This window comes from Colletotrichum costaricense (assembly GCF_030867565.1).
Source record: "Colletotrichum costaricense strain IMI 309622 chromosome Unknown Scaffold_6.1, whole genome shotgun sequence".
In the NCBI taxonomy this organism is placed as follows: domain Eukaryota; kingdom Fungi; phylum Ascomycota; class Sordariomycetes; order Glomerellales; family Glomerellaceae; genus Colletotrichum; species Colletotrichum costaricense.
In genome coordinates, this window is record NW_026848235.1 from 426,030 (window position 1) to 440,705 (window position 14,676).

At 50.0% G+C, this 14,676-nt stretch overlaps 7 protein-coding genes across 7 annotated transcripts; 3 read left to right on the plus strand and 4 right to left on the minus strand.

Moving 5' to 3' along the window:
• Positions 1-1,291, plus strand: CCOS01_06360 (glycosyl hydrolase family 6; the record flags this gene model as incomplete). Its single annotated transcript, XM_060454529.1, has 3 exons — positions 1-230; positions 294-550; positions 609-1,291. 3 exons carry the CDS (start codon positions 1-3, stop codon positions 1,289-1,291), a joined length of 1,170 nt encoding a protein of 389 aa, XP_060314229.1.
• A 922-nt stretch (positions 1,292-2,213) lies between these two features.
• Positions 2,214-3,260, plus strand: CCOS01_06361 (GDSL-like Lipase/Acylhydrolase; the record flags this gene model as incomplete). Its single annotated transcript, XM_060454530.1, has 2 exons — positions 2,214-2,329; positions 2,426-3,260. The coding sequence occupies 2 exons, from the start codon at positions 2,214-2,216 to the stop codon at positions 3,258-3,260; spliced, it is 951 nt and encodes a 316-aa protein (XP_060314230.1).
• Positions 3,261-3,807: 547 nt separating this feature from the next.
• Positions 3,808-4,638, minus strand: CCOS01_06362 (uncharacterized protein; the record flags this gene model as incomplete). Its single annotated transcript, XM_060454531.1, has 1 exon — positions 3,808-4,638. The coding sequence occupies one exon, from the start codon at positions 4,636-4,638 to the stop codon at positions 3,808-3,810; it is 831 nt and encodes a 276-aa protein (XP_060314231.1).
• Positions 4,639-5,936: 1,298 nt separating this feature from the next.
• Positions 5,937-7,316, plus strand: CCOS01_06363 (uncharacterized protein; the record flags this gene model as incomplete). Its single annotated transcript, XM_060454532.1, has 3 exons — positions 5,937-6,592; positions 6,644-6,820; positions 6,875-7,316. The coding sequence occupies 3 exons, from the start codon at positions 5,937-5,939 to the stop codon at positions 7,314-7,316; spliced, it is 1,275 nt and encodes a 424-aa protein (XP_060314232.1).
• Positions 7,317-8,118: 802 nt separating this feature from the next.
• On the minus strand, positions 8,119-8,714 carry CCOS01_06364 (FAD binding domain-containing protein; the record flags this gene model as incomplete). Its single annotated transcript, XM_060454533.1, has 2 exons — positions 8,119-8,342; positions 8,525-8,714. The coding sequence occupies 2 exons, from the start codon at positions 8,712-8,714 to the stop codon at positions 8,119-8,121; spliced, it is 414 nt and encodes a 137-aa protein (XP_060314233.1).
• A 1,852-nt stretch (positions 8,715-10,566) lies between these two features.
• CCOS01_06365 (UMTA) lies at positions 10,567-12,143 on the minus strand (the record flags this gene model as incomplete). The annotated part of the gene is made up of 5 exons (XM_060454534.1): positions 10,567-10,690; positions 10,759-11,397; positions 11,702-11,836; positions 11,925-11,977; positions 12,090-12,143. The coding sequence occupies 5 exons, from the start codon at positions 12,141-12,143 to the stop codon at positions 10,567-10,569; spliced, it is 1,005 nt and encodes a 334-aa protein (XP_060314234.1).
• A 972-nt stretch (positions 12,144-13,115) lies between these two features.
• CCOS01_06366 (uncharacterized protein) lies at positions 13,116-14,221 on the minus strand (the record flags this gene model as incomplete). The annotated part of the gene is made up of 2 exons (XM_060454535.1): positions 13,116-13,528; positions 13,585-14,221. The coding sequence occupies 2 exons, from the start codon at positions 14,219-14,221 to the stop codon at positions 13,116-13,118; spliced, it is 1,050 nt and encodes a 349-aa protein (XP_060314235.1).
• Positions 14,222-14,676: the final 455 nt, after the last annotated feature.

A 14,676-nucleotide genomic window follows, 5' to 3' on the forward strand; every position in this document is an offset into this window, starting at 1 on the left:
ATGGTTGTCGCACACCTTTTGCTCGCTGCAGCGCTTGCGCCCGCGGCACTGGCTACTCCCCTCAAGCTGCGCGACGTCGCATCGTACGAAGGAAACCCGCTGGCGGACAGACAACTCTTCCCCAACCCCTACTACACAGATGAGATCACGAACCTCGCCGTCCCTAAGCTCACCGGAGATCTCGCAGCGAAGGCAGCCAAGGTCGCCGAGGTGCCCACATTCGCATGGCTGTTAGTGTTCTGAGCCAGGCCCTAGGGCCATCATACTTTACGAGCGTCTGCTGATAACCGCAGTGATACACGCGAGAAGATTAGTCTGATGAACAGCACTCTGGCGCAGATCCGTAAGCTGAACCAGGAGGGCGCCAACCCGCCGTACGCTGGCACCTATGTCATCTACAACTTTCCGGACCGTGACTGCTCTGCCAAGGCCTCCGCAGGCGAGCTCGTGATTGCCGACGGCGGTGTTGAGAAGTACAAGAAAGAGTACATCGATCCTATTGCCGCGCTCGCCAAGGAGTACTCGGATGTTCGCCAAGTCTTCGTCTATGGTAAGTTCCTGGGACGTTATCTGGGGCTCTACGTCTATGGTATGCTGATGACGAGCAGAACCCGATGGATTGGCCAATCTCATCACCAACATGAACGTGGCGAAGTGCACTGGCGCAGCCGATGCGTACAAGGAAGGCACCGACTACGCCTTCAAGACCCTCAACCTCGACAACGTCGCAATCTACGTGGATGCGGGCCATGCAGGATGGTTGGGCTGGGAAGCGAACCTGAAGCCTACTGCCGAGCTTTACAGCGAACTATACAAGAAGGCCGGTTCTCCCAAGGCAGTTCGTGGCTTGGTCACAAACGTGTCAAACTACAATGGCTGGAACCTGACGAGCGCCCCAGCCTACGCAGAGAGCAACAAGCAGTGGGACGAGTCCAAGTTCCATGCCGCGTTGACGCCGTTCCTCAAGGAGGCTGGGTACCCGGCAAACTATCTCGTCGACCAGGGCCGCAGCGGCAAGCAGCCGACCGGACGCCAGATTTGGGGTGACTGGTGCAACATCAAGGAGACTGGCTTCGGCACGAGACCGAACGTCAAGACTGGCATCGATACACTGGACGCCTTTGTCTGGGTCAAGCCCGGCGGTGAAGCTGATGGTACGAGCGATTCGACTGCGGCTCGCTATGATGAGAAGTGCAGCTCTGCATCCTCTGTGATTCCGGCCCCGGAAGCCGGAACTTGGTTCCAAGAGTACTTTGTGCAGTTGTTGGAGAATGCCAACCCCGCGTTCTAGATGACTACGGAGGAACCCTGTTGCAGGGTGTAGAAGTCACTCTATCTTCCTTTCTTCGTACACCAATGGGGTTCAGGAGTTTAGCGAAATAAAAAGTGCAAGGCTTTTCGCAAAATGCAAAACTTTTCCACTGCATTATCTTCATCAGGTTGCGAACATTGAATCTCCATCACATACTTTGATCTGGAGTTATGCAGATGCCTGAAGGAAGCTTCGCTCAGCGTTGTGGGGACTAATGTGCTGAAATTGAAACTTAAAGATGGTGACTCCAACGCGGGGATGAGCATATGTTCTGTCTCTTCAACTCGTGCCAAAGCCTTTTGAAGTTTAACAACCTCAAGCTAGCAACTCGTCTAAATAGGAAACCTGCCAGATCCGGACCACAAAAGTCAGCGGCACCAGCAGACCAAATAGAGACCGAGATGCAGCGGCTAACCGCAACATCTGTCGAGTTCAAACAACAAAAAGGAGCCCGATGGCGCGCTTCGGCCCCGCGTGCCCCAGCGGAGCGCCTGCAATCTCGCCCCTTTTGGAATTTGCACCGCCCAGGCCCGAGCTTCAACTGGGAGTTCCACCAATCGCATTGAAAGGCACGTTGGCCGAGTATGGGGAATTCAATGTACTGCAAACGCAGAGTGACGAAGTCTTTTTGATCAAGAGCCCCTTGGTGCCGAACTCTCTTGCTCTTGGTCAACGGGTGGAAGGGGGAGCCAAGCCGCTGGTATAATATGTAAAGCACCACGCGTCCCACGCGAGCCGGCCGTCTGAACTGTTTACCTGTACTATTCACAGTCGTCCCGTCTCTCGTTGGTGTTCCCTGCACGGTTTCTCAACCTCTCATTCGCTTCTCATTTTCCCCATTCACTATCCTTCTCATTGTTGATATTTTGCTGGTACATAACGTTACAATCCCTGGCCCAAAATGAAGTCCTTCACCCAAGCCCTTTCCCTGGCAGCCGGCCTGTCCCTGTCCTTTGCCAGTCCCACCCCGGCCGTCTTCCCGAGACAGACCAACAGTTCCAAGAACCTGATTGTCTTGTAAGTCACCCGCATGCTACCCGTTCCGTACATCCATAACTGCGGAATGATAAGAGAGGAAGAGAGCTCCATCTAACTCGGATGCCCTCCCTGTAGCGGCGACTCTTACTCCACTGTCGGCTTCTGGCCCGGCGGCACCCTCCCGGCTGCCGGAAACCCGCTCGGCAACCCCTCCCTGCCCGGCCAGACCACCTCTAGCGGTCTGAACTGGGTCGGCCATCTCACAAGCACTCTCAACACATCCACCATCTTGACCTACGACTTTGCCGTGACCGGCGCCACCACCGATAAGGATATCGTCGACACTTATGCCCAGTACTGCGTCGACGACCAGGTCGACCAGTACAAGCAGTACGTGTCAAGCGTCGTCAACAAGAACAACGCCCTCGTCGCTGTCTGGATCGGCATCAACGATGTCGGTGAGCCGTTCTGGGATAAGGTGTCTGCACCCGTCACCAAGATTATGGACCGCTACTTTGAGCTCCTTCAGACTCTTGCCGATGACGGTCTGAAGAACTTTGTCCTGCTCTCCGTGCCTCGTACGTTACATCCCGAAACCAACCTCCTCTTCAACTTGTTTGGTCCTAACACACCTCTGCCAGCCTTCTCTGACCAGATTCCTGCCATGATCGGCCAGTCCGAGACCGACCTGGCCCGCCTGCGCTCCGACATCACCTCGTACAACGCCGCCCTCGAGACCCGCCTCGCCACCTTCAAGTCCGCCAACAGCGGCGTCAAGGGTCTCGTCTTTGACACCAAGCCCTCGTTCGACACCGTTGTCGAGAACTTTGCGCAATACGGCGCCAAGGATGCTACCTGCTACGGCTCCAGTGATTGCATCTGGGCCGACAACTATCACGCCGGCCTGGCTATCCATAAGCTTCTCGCCCAGAACTTGGTCAAGGGTGTGGCCGCGAACTTTGTCTTCTGAGTAAGGTGGCCCCTCAAATGTCGGGAAGATGGTGGACAGTACATACAATCTTGAATATAACTGAGCACTCACAGCTCTCATCCACACTTATCTTGCTTTGATCTGCTGCATCTCATTGAACGTAAACCTAACTTACTGCCAGGACATTTCCAGCCCGAAGAAAGCATGCCCCCATATCTTGGTGTTCATTGACCAAGAAGAGAAAAACTGTTCGACCAGAGATTAAGCCATAACAATCGGGCCAAGTAAGAATAATGCGACTACTAAAGAAAACACAACAGCAAAAGACCAGACGATAACCCAGATTAATGGACAAGCATACGTCAGGTCTGGGTTCAATGAATATGTAGTAGTACCAATGCTAAAAGCCGACCAAGGTCACCGCCAGCGTCTCTAAGGTGTCTGGGCTAATTTGACACCTTCAAAATCCACCGCCCATTCCGATAGAGTAGCCCCTAGCCAATATCGAAGACATCCATAAACCCCTATCTAGTACATCGTTCTGACTCAACGCTAAGCCAACGGTGCGTCTTGCTATCCAGCCTCGCTACACTCCTCGTATTCGCAGGCCCCGTGAGGTAGAAACTAGCTCGAACTGTGTTTTCGGTGTGTCGCAAAAGTTTACTAGCATACGCACGCCTCGCGGGTTAAAGTACGGCATCCAGAGTGGGTAGAATTGGGGTCCCAGAGACTTCTCCATGACTTGAAGTCTCTTCGCGTTGCGTGGAATGGGGTTCAACATCCTGTAAAGCCGGTTGCGTCGCAGAGATTCCGGGGTCCTGCAGTCCTCGTCAAGAGTGATGTCTTTGAGCGCAAGAAGTTCCGCCATGGGATTGCGGTATCTGGAGCCGCGTCCACCAGTAAAAGCATACACAAAGGAGTGGGGTCGCATCCTTAGATGAATGTTCTGGAACTCAGGCTGCAATTCGGTCAATTGTGCAATGAAAGAGGCAACACCTAGTCTTGATCGCTGGTAGATGACCGCGTGGCATGAAGCAAAGGCATCGATATCTAGTAGCACTTCAGCGAGAGCGATTGCCCGGCCACGGTGGGAGACTTCAAAGTCTGGTCGGAAGACTTTCAACACAACGTGCCTGAAAAGCTTGTTGATCTGGGATACGTCTCGGATCATTCTGAAGCGTAGCAATGCGAGACGTCGTTGGCGGCGGTTGAGCTTGAGCTTAGGGCGTTTGTCCCGGGAATCATAAGTCGCATTCCAGGTCAGGGGCTGAGCAGAGGTCTCGGCATCATGTACCATCATCTCGGCAATCAAAAGGAAGATCTCGATTGGAAGACACTCTAGCGTGGTATTGCCTGGTGTGTTGGTAAGACGCAAGCCCTCTTGATGAAATAAACGGGCTGATCTTCGGGAAGCCATGGCTGAGCGATGTGTTATGTCCAGTGTTGGCAACATGCAGTGTTGTGAGTCTCTCAAACAGACCATCCTCAACTGCACAATAGTGATTTAAGTATTATAAAAACTTCTTGAACAACATGGAGAATTTCGATCAACCATGATTGTGGTAGAGGATTCTGGGAGGTGTGGAGTTGCAATGAAGACTAATAAACACTCCGCATCTTTCAGAGGTCTTACTCGATGAATGGCGATATGTCAAAGACTACATACTACCCAACACACCGTGTGCAGCCTCTCTTCTTCACCGCTTTGACCGTCCAAGCCAAATACTTGAACGGAGGTGTTCCATTTGATTCGAAAATCAGTCGCCAACCGCCTTGATCCTATGTAAGGTAGTCAGAGAAATGGTGTGATGGCGGCTGTTCTCTATGTTTCTGGGTCCTTCATGCTCATATTCGACATATGCATGCCTGGCGAATGCTGTCTTTCGAGGTGGGAGCGAACGAATAAGGCTCTCGGAGGGTCGAGGGGGTATTCAGTTGGGCAGCTGGTCCAGGGCCGACCAGTCTCACTTATGGCGGCCGGCGCCTTGCCGGCGTTTGGTCCGGAAGACTACAGCTGGTCCGGTAATTACAGGCCAAAAATACCTAGTTTCAGTAGAAATTCCATCCTCTAGGTGATTTGCGAAATCATCCCCGTCGTTTTCTTATGGTCACTCTAACAGCCTAGCTGTCGGATTGGAAGTCCAATTCGACCTCGACGTACGGCAGACCGCGCAGGGGCCAATTACGGGCCCTACTTCCGATTATCGCAGCCTGCCCAACCTACGGTTGGAACCTCCCTTTTACACCTACGCAGCAGATTATATAGTCAATTGACCTACTTCGTCAACCCACGGTTCGAACCAATCAACCAATATCCCTGTGATAGGGATACCAACACTAGCATCGCCTCTGCAGGCCTATGCAAACTACCGTATTGGAGGCGGACGTGGCAAAGTCGAGCTTGGCTTGGCAGGAATTACAATGCCAAGTGCGGAATGCGAGATGCGAAATGCGAAATGCGAGATTGAAACTGTAAGGTATGTTGTGAGAGGCACGCACCCAAATCAAGCACCATACAAATTAACATCGACATAAACTGGAACGTATAATATATCGATGTAGTACAAATACTCCCTCTCCAAGGCAAACAGGTTTCTCATGAGCCACGTTCGATACACTTCCTCGAAGCATTCGCTCGCAGCTTTGTTTTCTCGAAAAGCAAAATCAAAGCTTTCTTCGCTTTCAATTTTTTCCACCCTTTCAGGCGACATCGTCATGGCTCGAACAACCATGTCCCCAGGCAGTCATTGGCCTAGAACCAGCACGCTGCGAGGATGTCGAACCAATCGTCTTCTTCGAATGTTCCTCCTGTTCGGCCAGACTTTGATTGGACTTTCAGTTCTATCTACTCCGTTGCAGGCCTTTGCTTTTGGCAGCCTTGGCACCAATTCAGCGGTTCGCAGTAGCAGTTTACGACTCCTCGAACCGCGGGCGCTGTCAATCCACGAGATGAACATGACTAGAAGCACCGCCTCCCGTGAGGGCCAGCCGGTCGTCGCCATCAACCCCACAAACCCCGACAATAGTGTCTTCGTGTCGACACGCTTCTATCCTCTACCTGAACTTGAGCCCGTTGGGGGTTGCTTTCTGACCTATACGCTCGACCGCGGAACCACCTGGAATAACGTCACAGTGGATTTCCCCTTAGGTGCCACCCCGAAGTGCGGCGAGCCACAGGTCTTTGTCGACGCGAATGGGACGTTTTATCTCCTCAACAACCAGGTCTTCTCCGACTTGGAAGATAATATTGCCGCTCATCTCCAGTTGTCCAAGTCCATTGACGGAGGCAAAACGTGGAGTGTTCCATCTGTGACAGCGCTTCATATGCAAGGTGCGACAAAGCTGCGGGTCGACGTGGCTACGGGCAAGGTGTACGCAAATGGTGCATCATCTTAGGAATACCCAGCAGCTGTGTCTGCCAGCTCAGACGGTGGCAAGACCTGGGCTGCTTTCAATCAAATCCCCGGTCCCATGGACGTTTGCCTGGACTATCAGATTCCAGACCCGCCTCCAATCTGCGGATTCCCCGGCAGATCTATTGTAGTTCACGACAGCACTCTGGCTTCGGCTGCGGAGGGCTCGAAAGGACACCCAGAGATGTACGAGCGCCATGACAAGGGCGTAACATAGGAGACATTTCCCTTGACTGATAGCCGAGGCAACTTCGTGGCAAACGGCACCGGCCCGATGCTGGCGAAGTCTGGCATTGGTCTTCCTAGTGATCCGACGCCGTGGGTGTCCGCAGACCCTACCTCAACGGGTCGTTTCGCGCTTATGGTTCCACGCGACTTCACGCTGGAGTTTTATATCATAGATACCGCAGGTGAAAGATTCACAGGTCCGGCCGTTATTCAGACTCCTAATGCGCAGCGCCCTGCCTTCGACTTTGGTCCGAATGGCCTCCTTGGTGTCATGTGGCGCACTAATTCGTCATCTATCCTCGATGTCTCCTCGACGGTATCTTTTGACAGTGGACGCAACTTTGCTGCACCGATCAAGGTGACGGCACAGCCGCAGCCTGTTGGTCAAAATGGTCAGCCAGGCGACCGAGCTTCCTTTGTCTCGCTCACTCATACCTTTGCTTATGTTGTCTGATCTGACGGCCGCGATGGCTTACTGGACGCTGTTCTTGCTGAGGTGGCCTTGACTCTGTTTTTAACCCATGTCTTAGGCTATGGAGGTATATCAAAGTGTCAGAAGTCTCAGTATGGCTGCTTAAGAGCGACGCATATGTGAAGAGAATTACGTGCGGTAAATGAGCAATAGCTGTCTTTTCGCACTGGCCAGTATTGCTACCAAAGACTGGATGATTACCTCAAACCTCATCGAAAGTCCCGGCTTGGCATTTACTGTAAGAGAAGTGGACCTCATGTCTTGATATTCTATGGCACTCTACCACATACGCTATTGCATTTAGGCACGGGATCCCAAATGCAATCAACGTTTGGAGAATCATCCACCTAGGATGCCAGAGTAACAATCTCGAACTCTTCCCAGGTACCAACTCCCTTGCTACGTGCTCAGAATTTATATAGGTGATGTCTGATTCGTCTACGGGGTAGCGAAATTTCCATGTTTATCAGATCAGTGGATGATGGTAACATGGCCGGATGGAATGATATGAAGCCCATCCAACTTAGTCATCTTGACTGACTGGTTTTCCCTTGGCTTAGGTGTGGCCTACAATGATTGCTTTTAGTACTAATTCCTCTTATTGCAACATCAGATGACGAGGTAGAAGTTCTCGTGAATAACGCCTAAAGAGTTCACCGTGTGACACCGAACACGCGACATAACAAGCGAAAGCACCGTCAACACCCTTTTATTCTAGAATGTACAAAGAACGAAACTTATTTTACAAGACCTAGCATCAATTCCTCATGCCGTGGCTTAACACTCAGTGTCCCAGCTTGTATCCATCCCAATTAAGAATGGTAAAGACACCCTCAGGACCATACTTTGCTCGGATCTGTCTAAGTTTCTCGACATTCTTGAAGGGAATTCCAAGCCGGGGATTCTGAGTCTCGGATGCATCACCCATATAGATGAAGTCACTGGCCAAACCGCTCTGGTGGTTCACAGAGCGATGGTAGTCCCCGAACTTAGCTGCCCATCCTGAGACTGAATGAGTTCAAAATGGTTAGAGAAGATGAATCGACTGTTAGGGGCGACGTGAGAGATCATTCCAGAAACGTACCTAGGATATCATCTTCGGGATGAGCCCAGCCAGTAGAGGTTTGCTCAAATATGACCGTGTAAATGTGGTGCGTGGAAAAGCATGTGAAGCAAAAGGGGTAACGTACCGACAAAGAACTCCTTATCATCCAAGCCCCAAATATTTCTGATTCCATTATGCTTAGCCACAGATTGCGCGCTCTTAGGCATAATGTTCATGACAAACGTAGGGTAGAGCCCCTCGACGTCCGACAACTTGGAGACGGACTCTTTCCAAGCCAAGTAGATGTCGTACAGGCGCTTAGCATCTGGACGCATGGTTCCGTGAAAATACTGTGCTCTTGAAATGTTAATAGCCATGAGCCCGATGCTGACTTGGTCGTCGTGTTGTAAGAGATGGTGATAACTGCCCCAGCGCCGATGGAAGGATCATCGTTCGATGCCAAGTGACATGACGCCTCGATGAATTGCTCCATCTGGTCTTCTGAGAAACTCTGAATCGTGGAGCTGATCTGTGGGATCTTGTAAGCTTGCACAAGAAACCTAGTGACGATGCCAAAGTTCAAGGCGCCCGCCGCCTTTGAGCGCCCAGAATAGGTCAGGATTCGACTACTTGGAGGCAACGACCTGTGTTCCGTTACCCAAAACAACATCATAAGAAATGACATTATCCGTCGCATATCCGTATTTGTTCTTAAGGTAGTGCCACCCCCCAATGAGCGTGAGACAGAGACTTGTTTCTAGTCTGAAGAACACCCATGGAGCTCAGCATGAGGGAAGTTTGTTGATATCCTTCACGGGAGCTCCTCTGTGAATTGTTTCGAGAAAAAAAAGCCAACCTCCTTCACTCGCGTGTTGTTTTTCTTTGTGTACTGTGTGGTTGTGTCAGGAAACCGCCCGAAGATCTCGTGTGGCTATTCTACACCCTTCGAACAGATTGAGCACTCGGATAACCTTCCCGCCCAGTCGAATTTTTTTCCTAGAAACAGGATGACTGTATACAGGAGACGATGACGATTTTGTTTAGTTCTTCCATGTACCGTACGACAGTGAGCTCGGTTTCATGATCGCCATCGCGGGCACATATTTTGCGATAAAAGTCCTTTCGGCGACTTAAGTTGTGGGTCATGGAGATGCCAGAGCCATTCGCTCGATGCTGCTTCACAGATGCAGCGCTTTGAGTTGTACGGCTTATACCCAGACCTTGACTTGACAATTGACGATGTTCTTGCCAACGCAACGTTCAGAGAGGCCAACGCATGTACGCAGAAAGGGATCAAAAACAATTTTGTCAACCTGCTTTTTAAGATCCATCTATCCCGGTAGCACGTTATCCGCCTTCGAGGACCTTGTCGCGATAGGTCTCAGGGGTCGGTGAATGTAGTGTGTGGTCGAGAAGAGATGAATGCGGCATTCATCCTTATTCATCACGTGAACTCTGGAGAATTGCACTGAAGATATGACGTACTGAGGTAGAGTGGTATAATTGATAAGGATTGATAGAGGGCCAGCCAAGGCGGGGGTACTGAGATGGAACGTCTCAAGACCCATTCCGATCCACCACGATCTATATTTTAGCAAAAAGATCTCGAAAAACATACAACACCCGGTATTCGCTGGTCGTCACCGACCCAACTACTGATCGGGCCCTCATCGGCTTGTCTATGGGAGAGCGGACGGGATCCCGAATTCTCCAATGGGTATGGTCGTATGTGAAGGTATCGTGAGCTTTTGCAACTGAAGTCGCATTGCAGGTGGGGTGTGGACTTAGAGGCTTCTCCTTGTTAACGATATCGACTCTCGTCTTGCGAACAAGTTGATAGGGTTTGTATATGACTTCTGTGTCGCATATTTCATCTCTTCAGACTGGTGCTAGGTGCGAGTACTACACATCACTGGACTATTAAAGTAAGGTATTTGGACGGGAGACTACCGTAAAGTCCTCTTGGCCGCATGGAGTGAATGTTATGTATCAGCATCCAAAACTGCTCCAAGAGTGTGTATGTAATTTGTCGAGGGTTCTGAATTGCAGTGTCTAGGGTGGAGAACTGAATGCTTTCGTAATTGCACTGTCCATCCATTCCTCTAGCTGATTTATTTATTGATACAGAATTACAAGCCACTACGCACTTAACCCTCGTATTATTTCGAAAATTTCGACTTTCTCCCTTTATGATCTTTCATCGTAGGTCTTTCGCAATGAAACCAGATTCTCAACCTTCATCCAATCCATTTCCTCTAGTTCAGTCTGTATTTGTTCCACCTCATCAGGTCTACGTGCGTAGACAAGATGACTAAGGCTTGTGTTAGCTCTCTCTAATTCAAACCAGATATGGGGGTCATTCTCGCAATGAGGACTTACAGGTGGAAGAAGGCCTGCAGACTGGGGTCTCTAAGAGCTTGACGCATCTCAGCTACAAAGACGACGATCCTGGGATACGCCCATCCCAGGACCTCCTTGAGCAAGAATAGAGCAAATCCCTCAAGTGACTGGTCATTATAGAGCAAGTTGCACTGCCCAACTTCCTTCAGCTTCGGATCCTTAGGCCAAGCACCAATGGGAATAGAGAATCTCTTTTCCACTATGTCAACGTAGCCAATTGCGTCAAGAGCTCTGGCAATGCTGTGATTCTGGGTTTGGGCCAGCGTCTTGCCAAGCTTATCAGTCGCCTCAAACATGACTTTGGCCCATTGATGAAAAATGTGATCTTCGGGAATACAATCACCAAAAAACTGAGATCGTGTTGTGATATCGAATTCCTTGACCTCAATAAAGCCTCCAGGAACCAGATGGTCGAAAGCTTGCTTATACAGCGCCGGCCAGTTCTCGATGCTTGCTTCGAGATGGCGAATGTGGATGAGGTCAAAGTCCTTGGACCACGTCCATGGCTGCTCAACGTCATCAAAGTAGAACTTGCAGTTCGGAGGAACCCACGGGGGCTGGATGGGTGAAATATCTACACCAATGACCTCAGCAGATGGGAATTCGTCGGCAAAATCGCTAGGTGCGGCGGGTTATTAGCAAGGTCTGCTGCATGATTTGTTCAACCCCGACTGGGATACTCACATGGCCCAGATGCCCGTGCCAGTTCCGACATCAAGAACTTTCTATTCATCTTCTTAAAACCATACCACTGGTCGTGCGCATCAGGTTGATCAACTCACTTGTGGGCTACGACTGAGGGGTGCTAGGAACAGTCGGTCATCGAAAAACAAAGTCTCCCAATAATGACTCCACAGCAAAGACACTGAAATTAGCCGCGGTTGTCTCATGGGCGTCCAACTGTGTAATCGATTGTACTTACGCAATGTCCAATGCTTCATTTTGCGTCTCATCATTGGGGCCCCAGTAGTCTGTCTTTTGGGAAAAGGTTCGACCGTGAATGCGACGATACTCCGTGATGCTCTCGCTCAGAGACTTTGTGGAAGATGCCTGGGTACTGTAGATATCAGATTTACTACAGTCAGTTGCCTGTATAAGATGGGGGCTTATGTCTGCACTTCTTGAAGTTCAGTTGTGGAATCTACCCCTCTTTGTTTGCTTGGGAGTCTTGGTCCTCATCGACTGCAATGTCTTTGACCTGTATCATTGCGTCAGTACGGCTATAGCTATCAATTTGATCCTACGCATGCTCGGTGTAGATACTCAATCCAGCTTTGATGTCTTTGCATGGAGTAAAACGAACTACTTACGTTTTTGTTCATGTCTGTGGTTGACGCGATCTCATTCGCAGGAGTGGCACCCATCATGGCAGAGAGATCTGTCGCCTGCATTCTCTCCTCTTTAGCTGATGCGTACATGCTTGAGCTGAGGGGTTCGACGAAATGTCGAGTAAACGATCCGAAGAGCAACGAGAGAAAGGGGATGCGGGTAAAGCGTGATCAATCCTAGATGTATTGCCCCACTTGGGTGAGATGTTCCACCTTGCTTTGTTACCGATGTTTGCTTCAAAGCTATCCACTCAATACTCTCGGCGGCTCCGTCTGCCTACCTGAACTAATAGGATAAATCCTTCAAGCACCCGAAATGCATGATTTAAGCAGTTTTTGGAAGGTAATGGCCAGGTTCCATGTCCATCGAAGAACCAACAGAGCAACAGCCCCAGGACTTGTCCAATCAACGAGAGTGGAAAGTGTGACATGGGACCATAGACAGGGGGCGGGATCTGGTGTTTGCAACCAACAGACACTACGCAGAATTCTTGTACCATCAGTCGCATTGGCGTTATGAACCAATATGGCGGCATCTATTCATACTTCAAATTATGCTGTTAACAAACCTGGCCAGTACGACGCAAACAGTCTTCGTAGCACTGAAGTACATACCTGTTAACGTAGACTATGTATGGATCACAGAGGCGCTGGGTACATAGCTTGACACTGGTTAGCATGCGACCACAAGATGAGGTTGGAGAGTGAGGTCACACTATAGATCTACCTAAGGAGACACTGTAATTGATGTCGAAGAACGTAGTAGGTAGATGACTTTAGCAAGCGCAGAAACACACGCTACATGGTGGCCATGCCTGCTAGCAATGTCTTCGAATTTGGCTTCATGCCTTTGCACCTTCATGTCGAGCTAAAACTTGTTGAGAAATGTATCTCCTCCCGTAGCAGATCTCTCAAATTTATGCCAAAACGTACACATCTCACAAGAGCTGTTCCTATTGCTAGTGTTCGTGAAATTAGTAGAATATGAAAGATTGTACTACGTAGGTACTATCTCAAATTGTCTGATCTCTTGACATAGCAATCGTTCACGCATAGGCGAAACATGTACACCCATTGGATTCTTGGTACTGACGGAAGAGTCATCTTTGCCCATTCGCTTTGTTCCTTCAGCTTCCAATTCTCCAATCCGCTGTCAACTACTCCGAACAGCCCAGGGACTGGCGTCACATTCCAGTCTTCCACTTTTTGCAAGCCGAGTTCAGCTTGTTGATCATGCCAGCGTCCCAGCAAAAACCTCGCTTTCCAGGTAGTGAGAAGCTCTTGCTGCATTGACCCCTGCGTCGGGTCCCCATCAAGCCTCTGGAAGAAGTCTTTGGTCTCGCCATATTCTTTGGAGCCAAAGATACTGTCGAAGTTCGCGTAATCCTCTATCTGTTTACGATTTCCCACAGGAACTAAGACTGCAGTTCCGGATTAGTCTTCGCAAACAAAATCAAATGAGCTTGTGCAATCTTACCGATGCGCTCCTCACCGTTGAACCCCCAGAGTCCAGATTGTGTTGCAGCATTGATCTTAGCGTGAATGGCAACTATCTTCTGACAAACTAAGAAAGTTTCGATGCTCCAAAGAGTGCGGAAATTCTCCTGGTCGCTCAAAGGTGGGAAGAGTGTATGTAGAATTTCTCCTGTGACGCATACCGTTTGGGCGTAGTCCGCGACGGGGGATAGATATTTGAAGGGCCCCATGGGAGGACGAGCTGACCAATACCGACCACAACCTGAATCCCAATCAAGGAATATGACATTTCTACCCGGGGAACGATCGAACCACAAGTCAACGAGTTCTCTGTTTGCGACAGTCTTTGCTTGCCATTTCTCATCTCGCGGGACTGGGAACCCCGCAACTTGTCTAGATTCACGACAGACGGCCGCGATGACTGGAGGGATAGAATTGAGCTTGTACGTCATTTGATGTGTGCACTCCTCAGTTCCGTCATTTTTCGACATCAATCCATTGTAAATAGACCCTCCCTTATAAGGTTTGTTTATCTCGACAATGCGGACGTGAGGTAGACATTCATTCCAAATTGCTCGGCGAAGCTCTAGAGGGAGCTCAGGGAAGAGATGGAACTCTTGAGGCTGAAGTGTTGCCATTCTTCACTCTGTCGGAATGTTGTTTTTTATTGTAGGAAACAAGAATCCACGGAATTCAGCTGAGGCTATCGGGTTTCCTGTCAAGAGGCGGTCGCATCTAAGGAATCTACTTGTAACATTGAGGAAACCCGACAACGTGGGGAGCCCTGGTTAACAGGTGGGCCCGCCATATGCCGACGCGTTGATGCATTCAAGATAATCCTAGGTCCACGGTGCCAACCCCGCCTAGCAGCAGAACAATGTTCTCTGCAAGGAGACTAAAAGGCCGCGGCAGAATATTACACAAGTCTTTACCTTACTCAAACACAATCAAATTGCGCAAGCTGCTCGACTAGCTGGGACTTGGCGGGACATGAGAGGTCCAATTGACCAATAGCAAATTACTCGCTATCGCTATCGCAATTTACACTCAAAGCCGATGATAAGACTCTATTCCGATTTCCGAAATGAGCTTG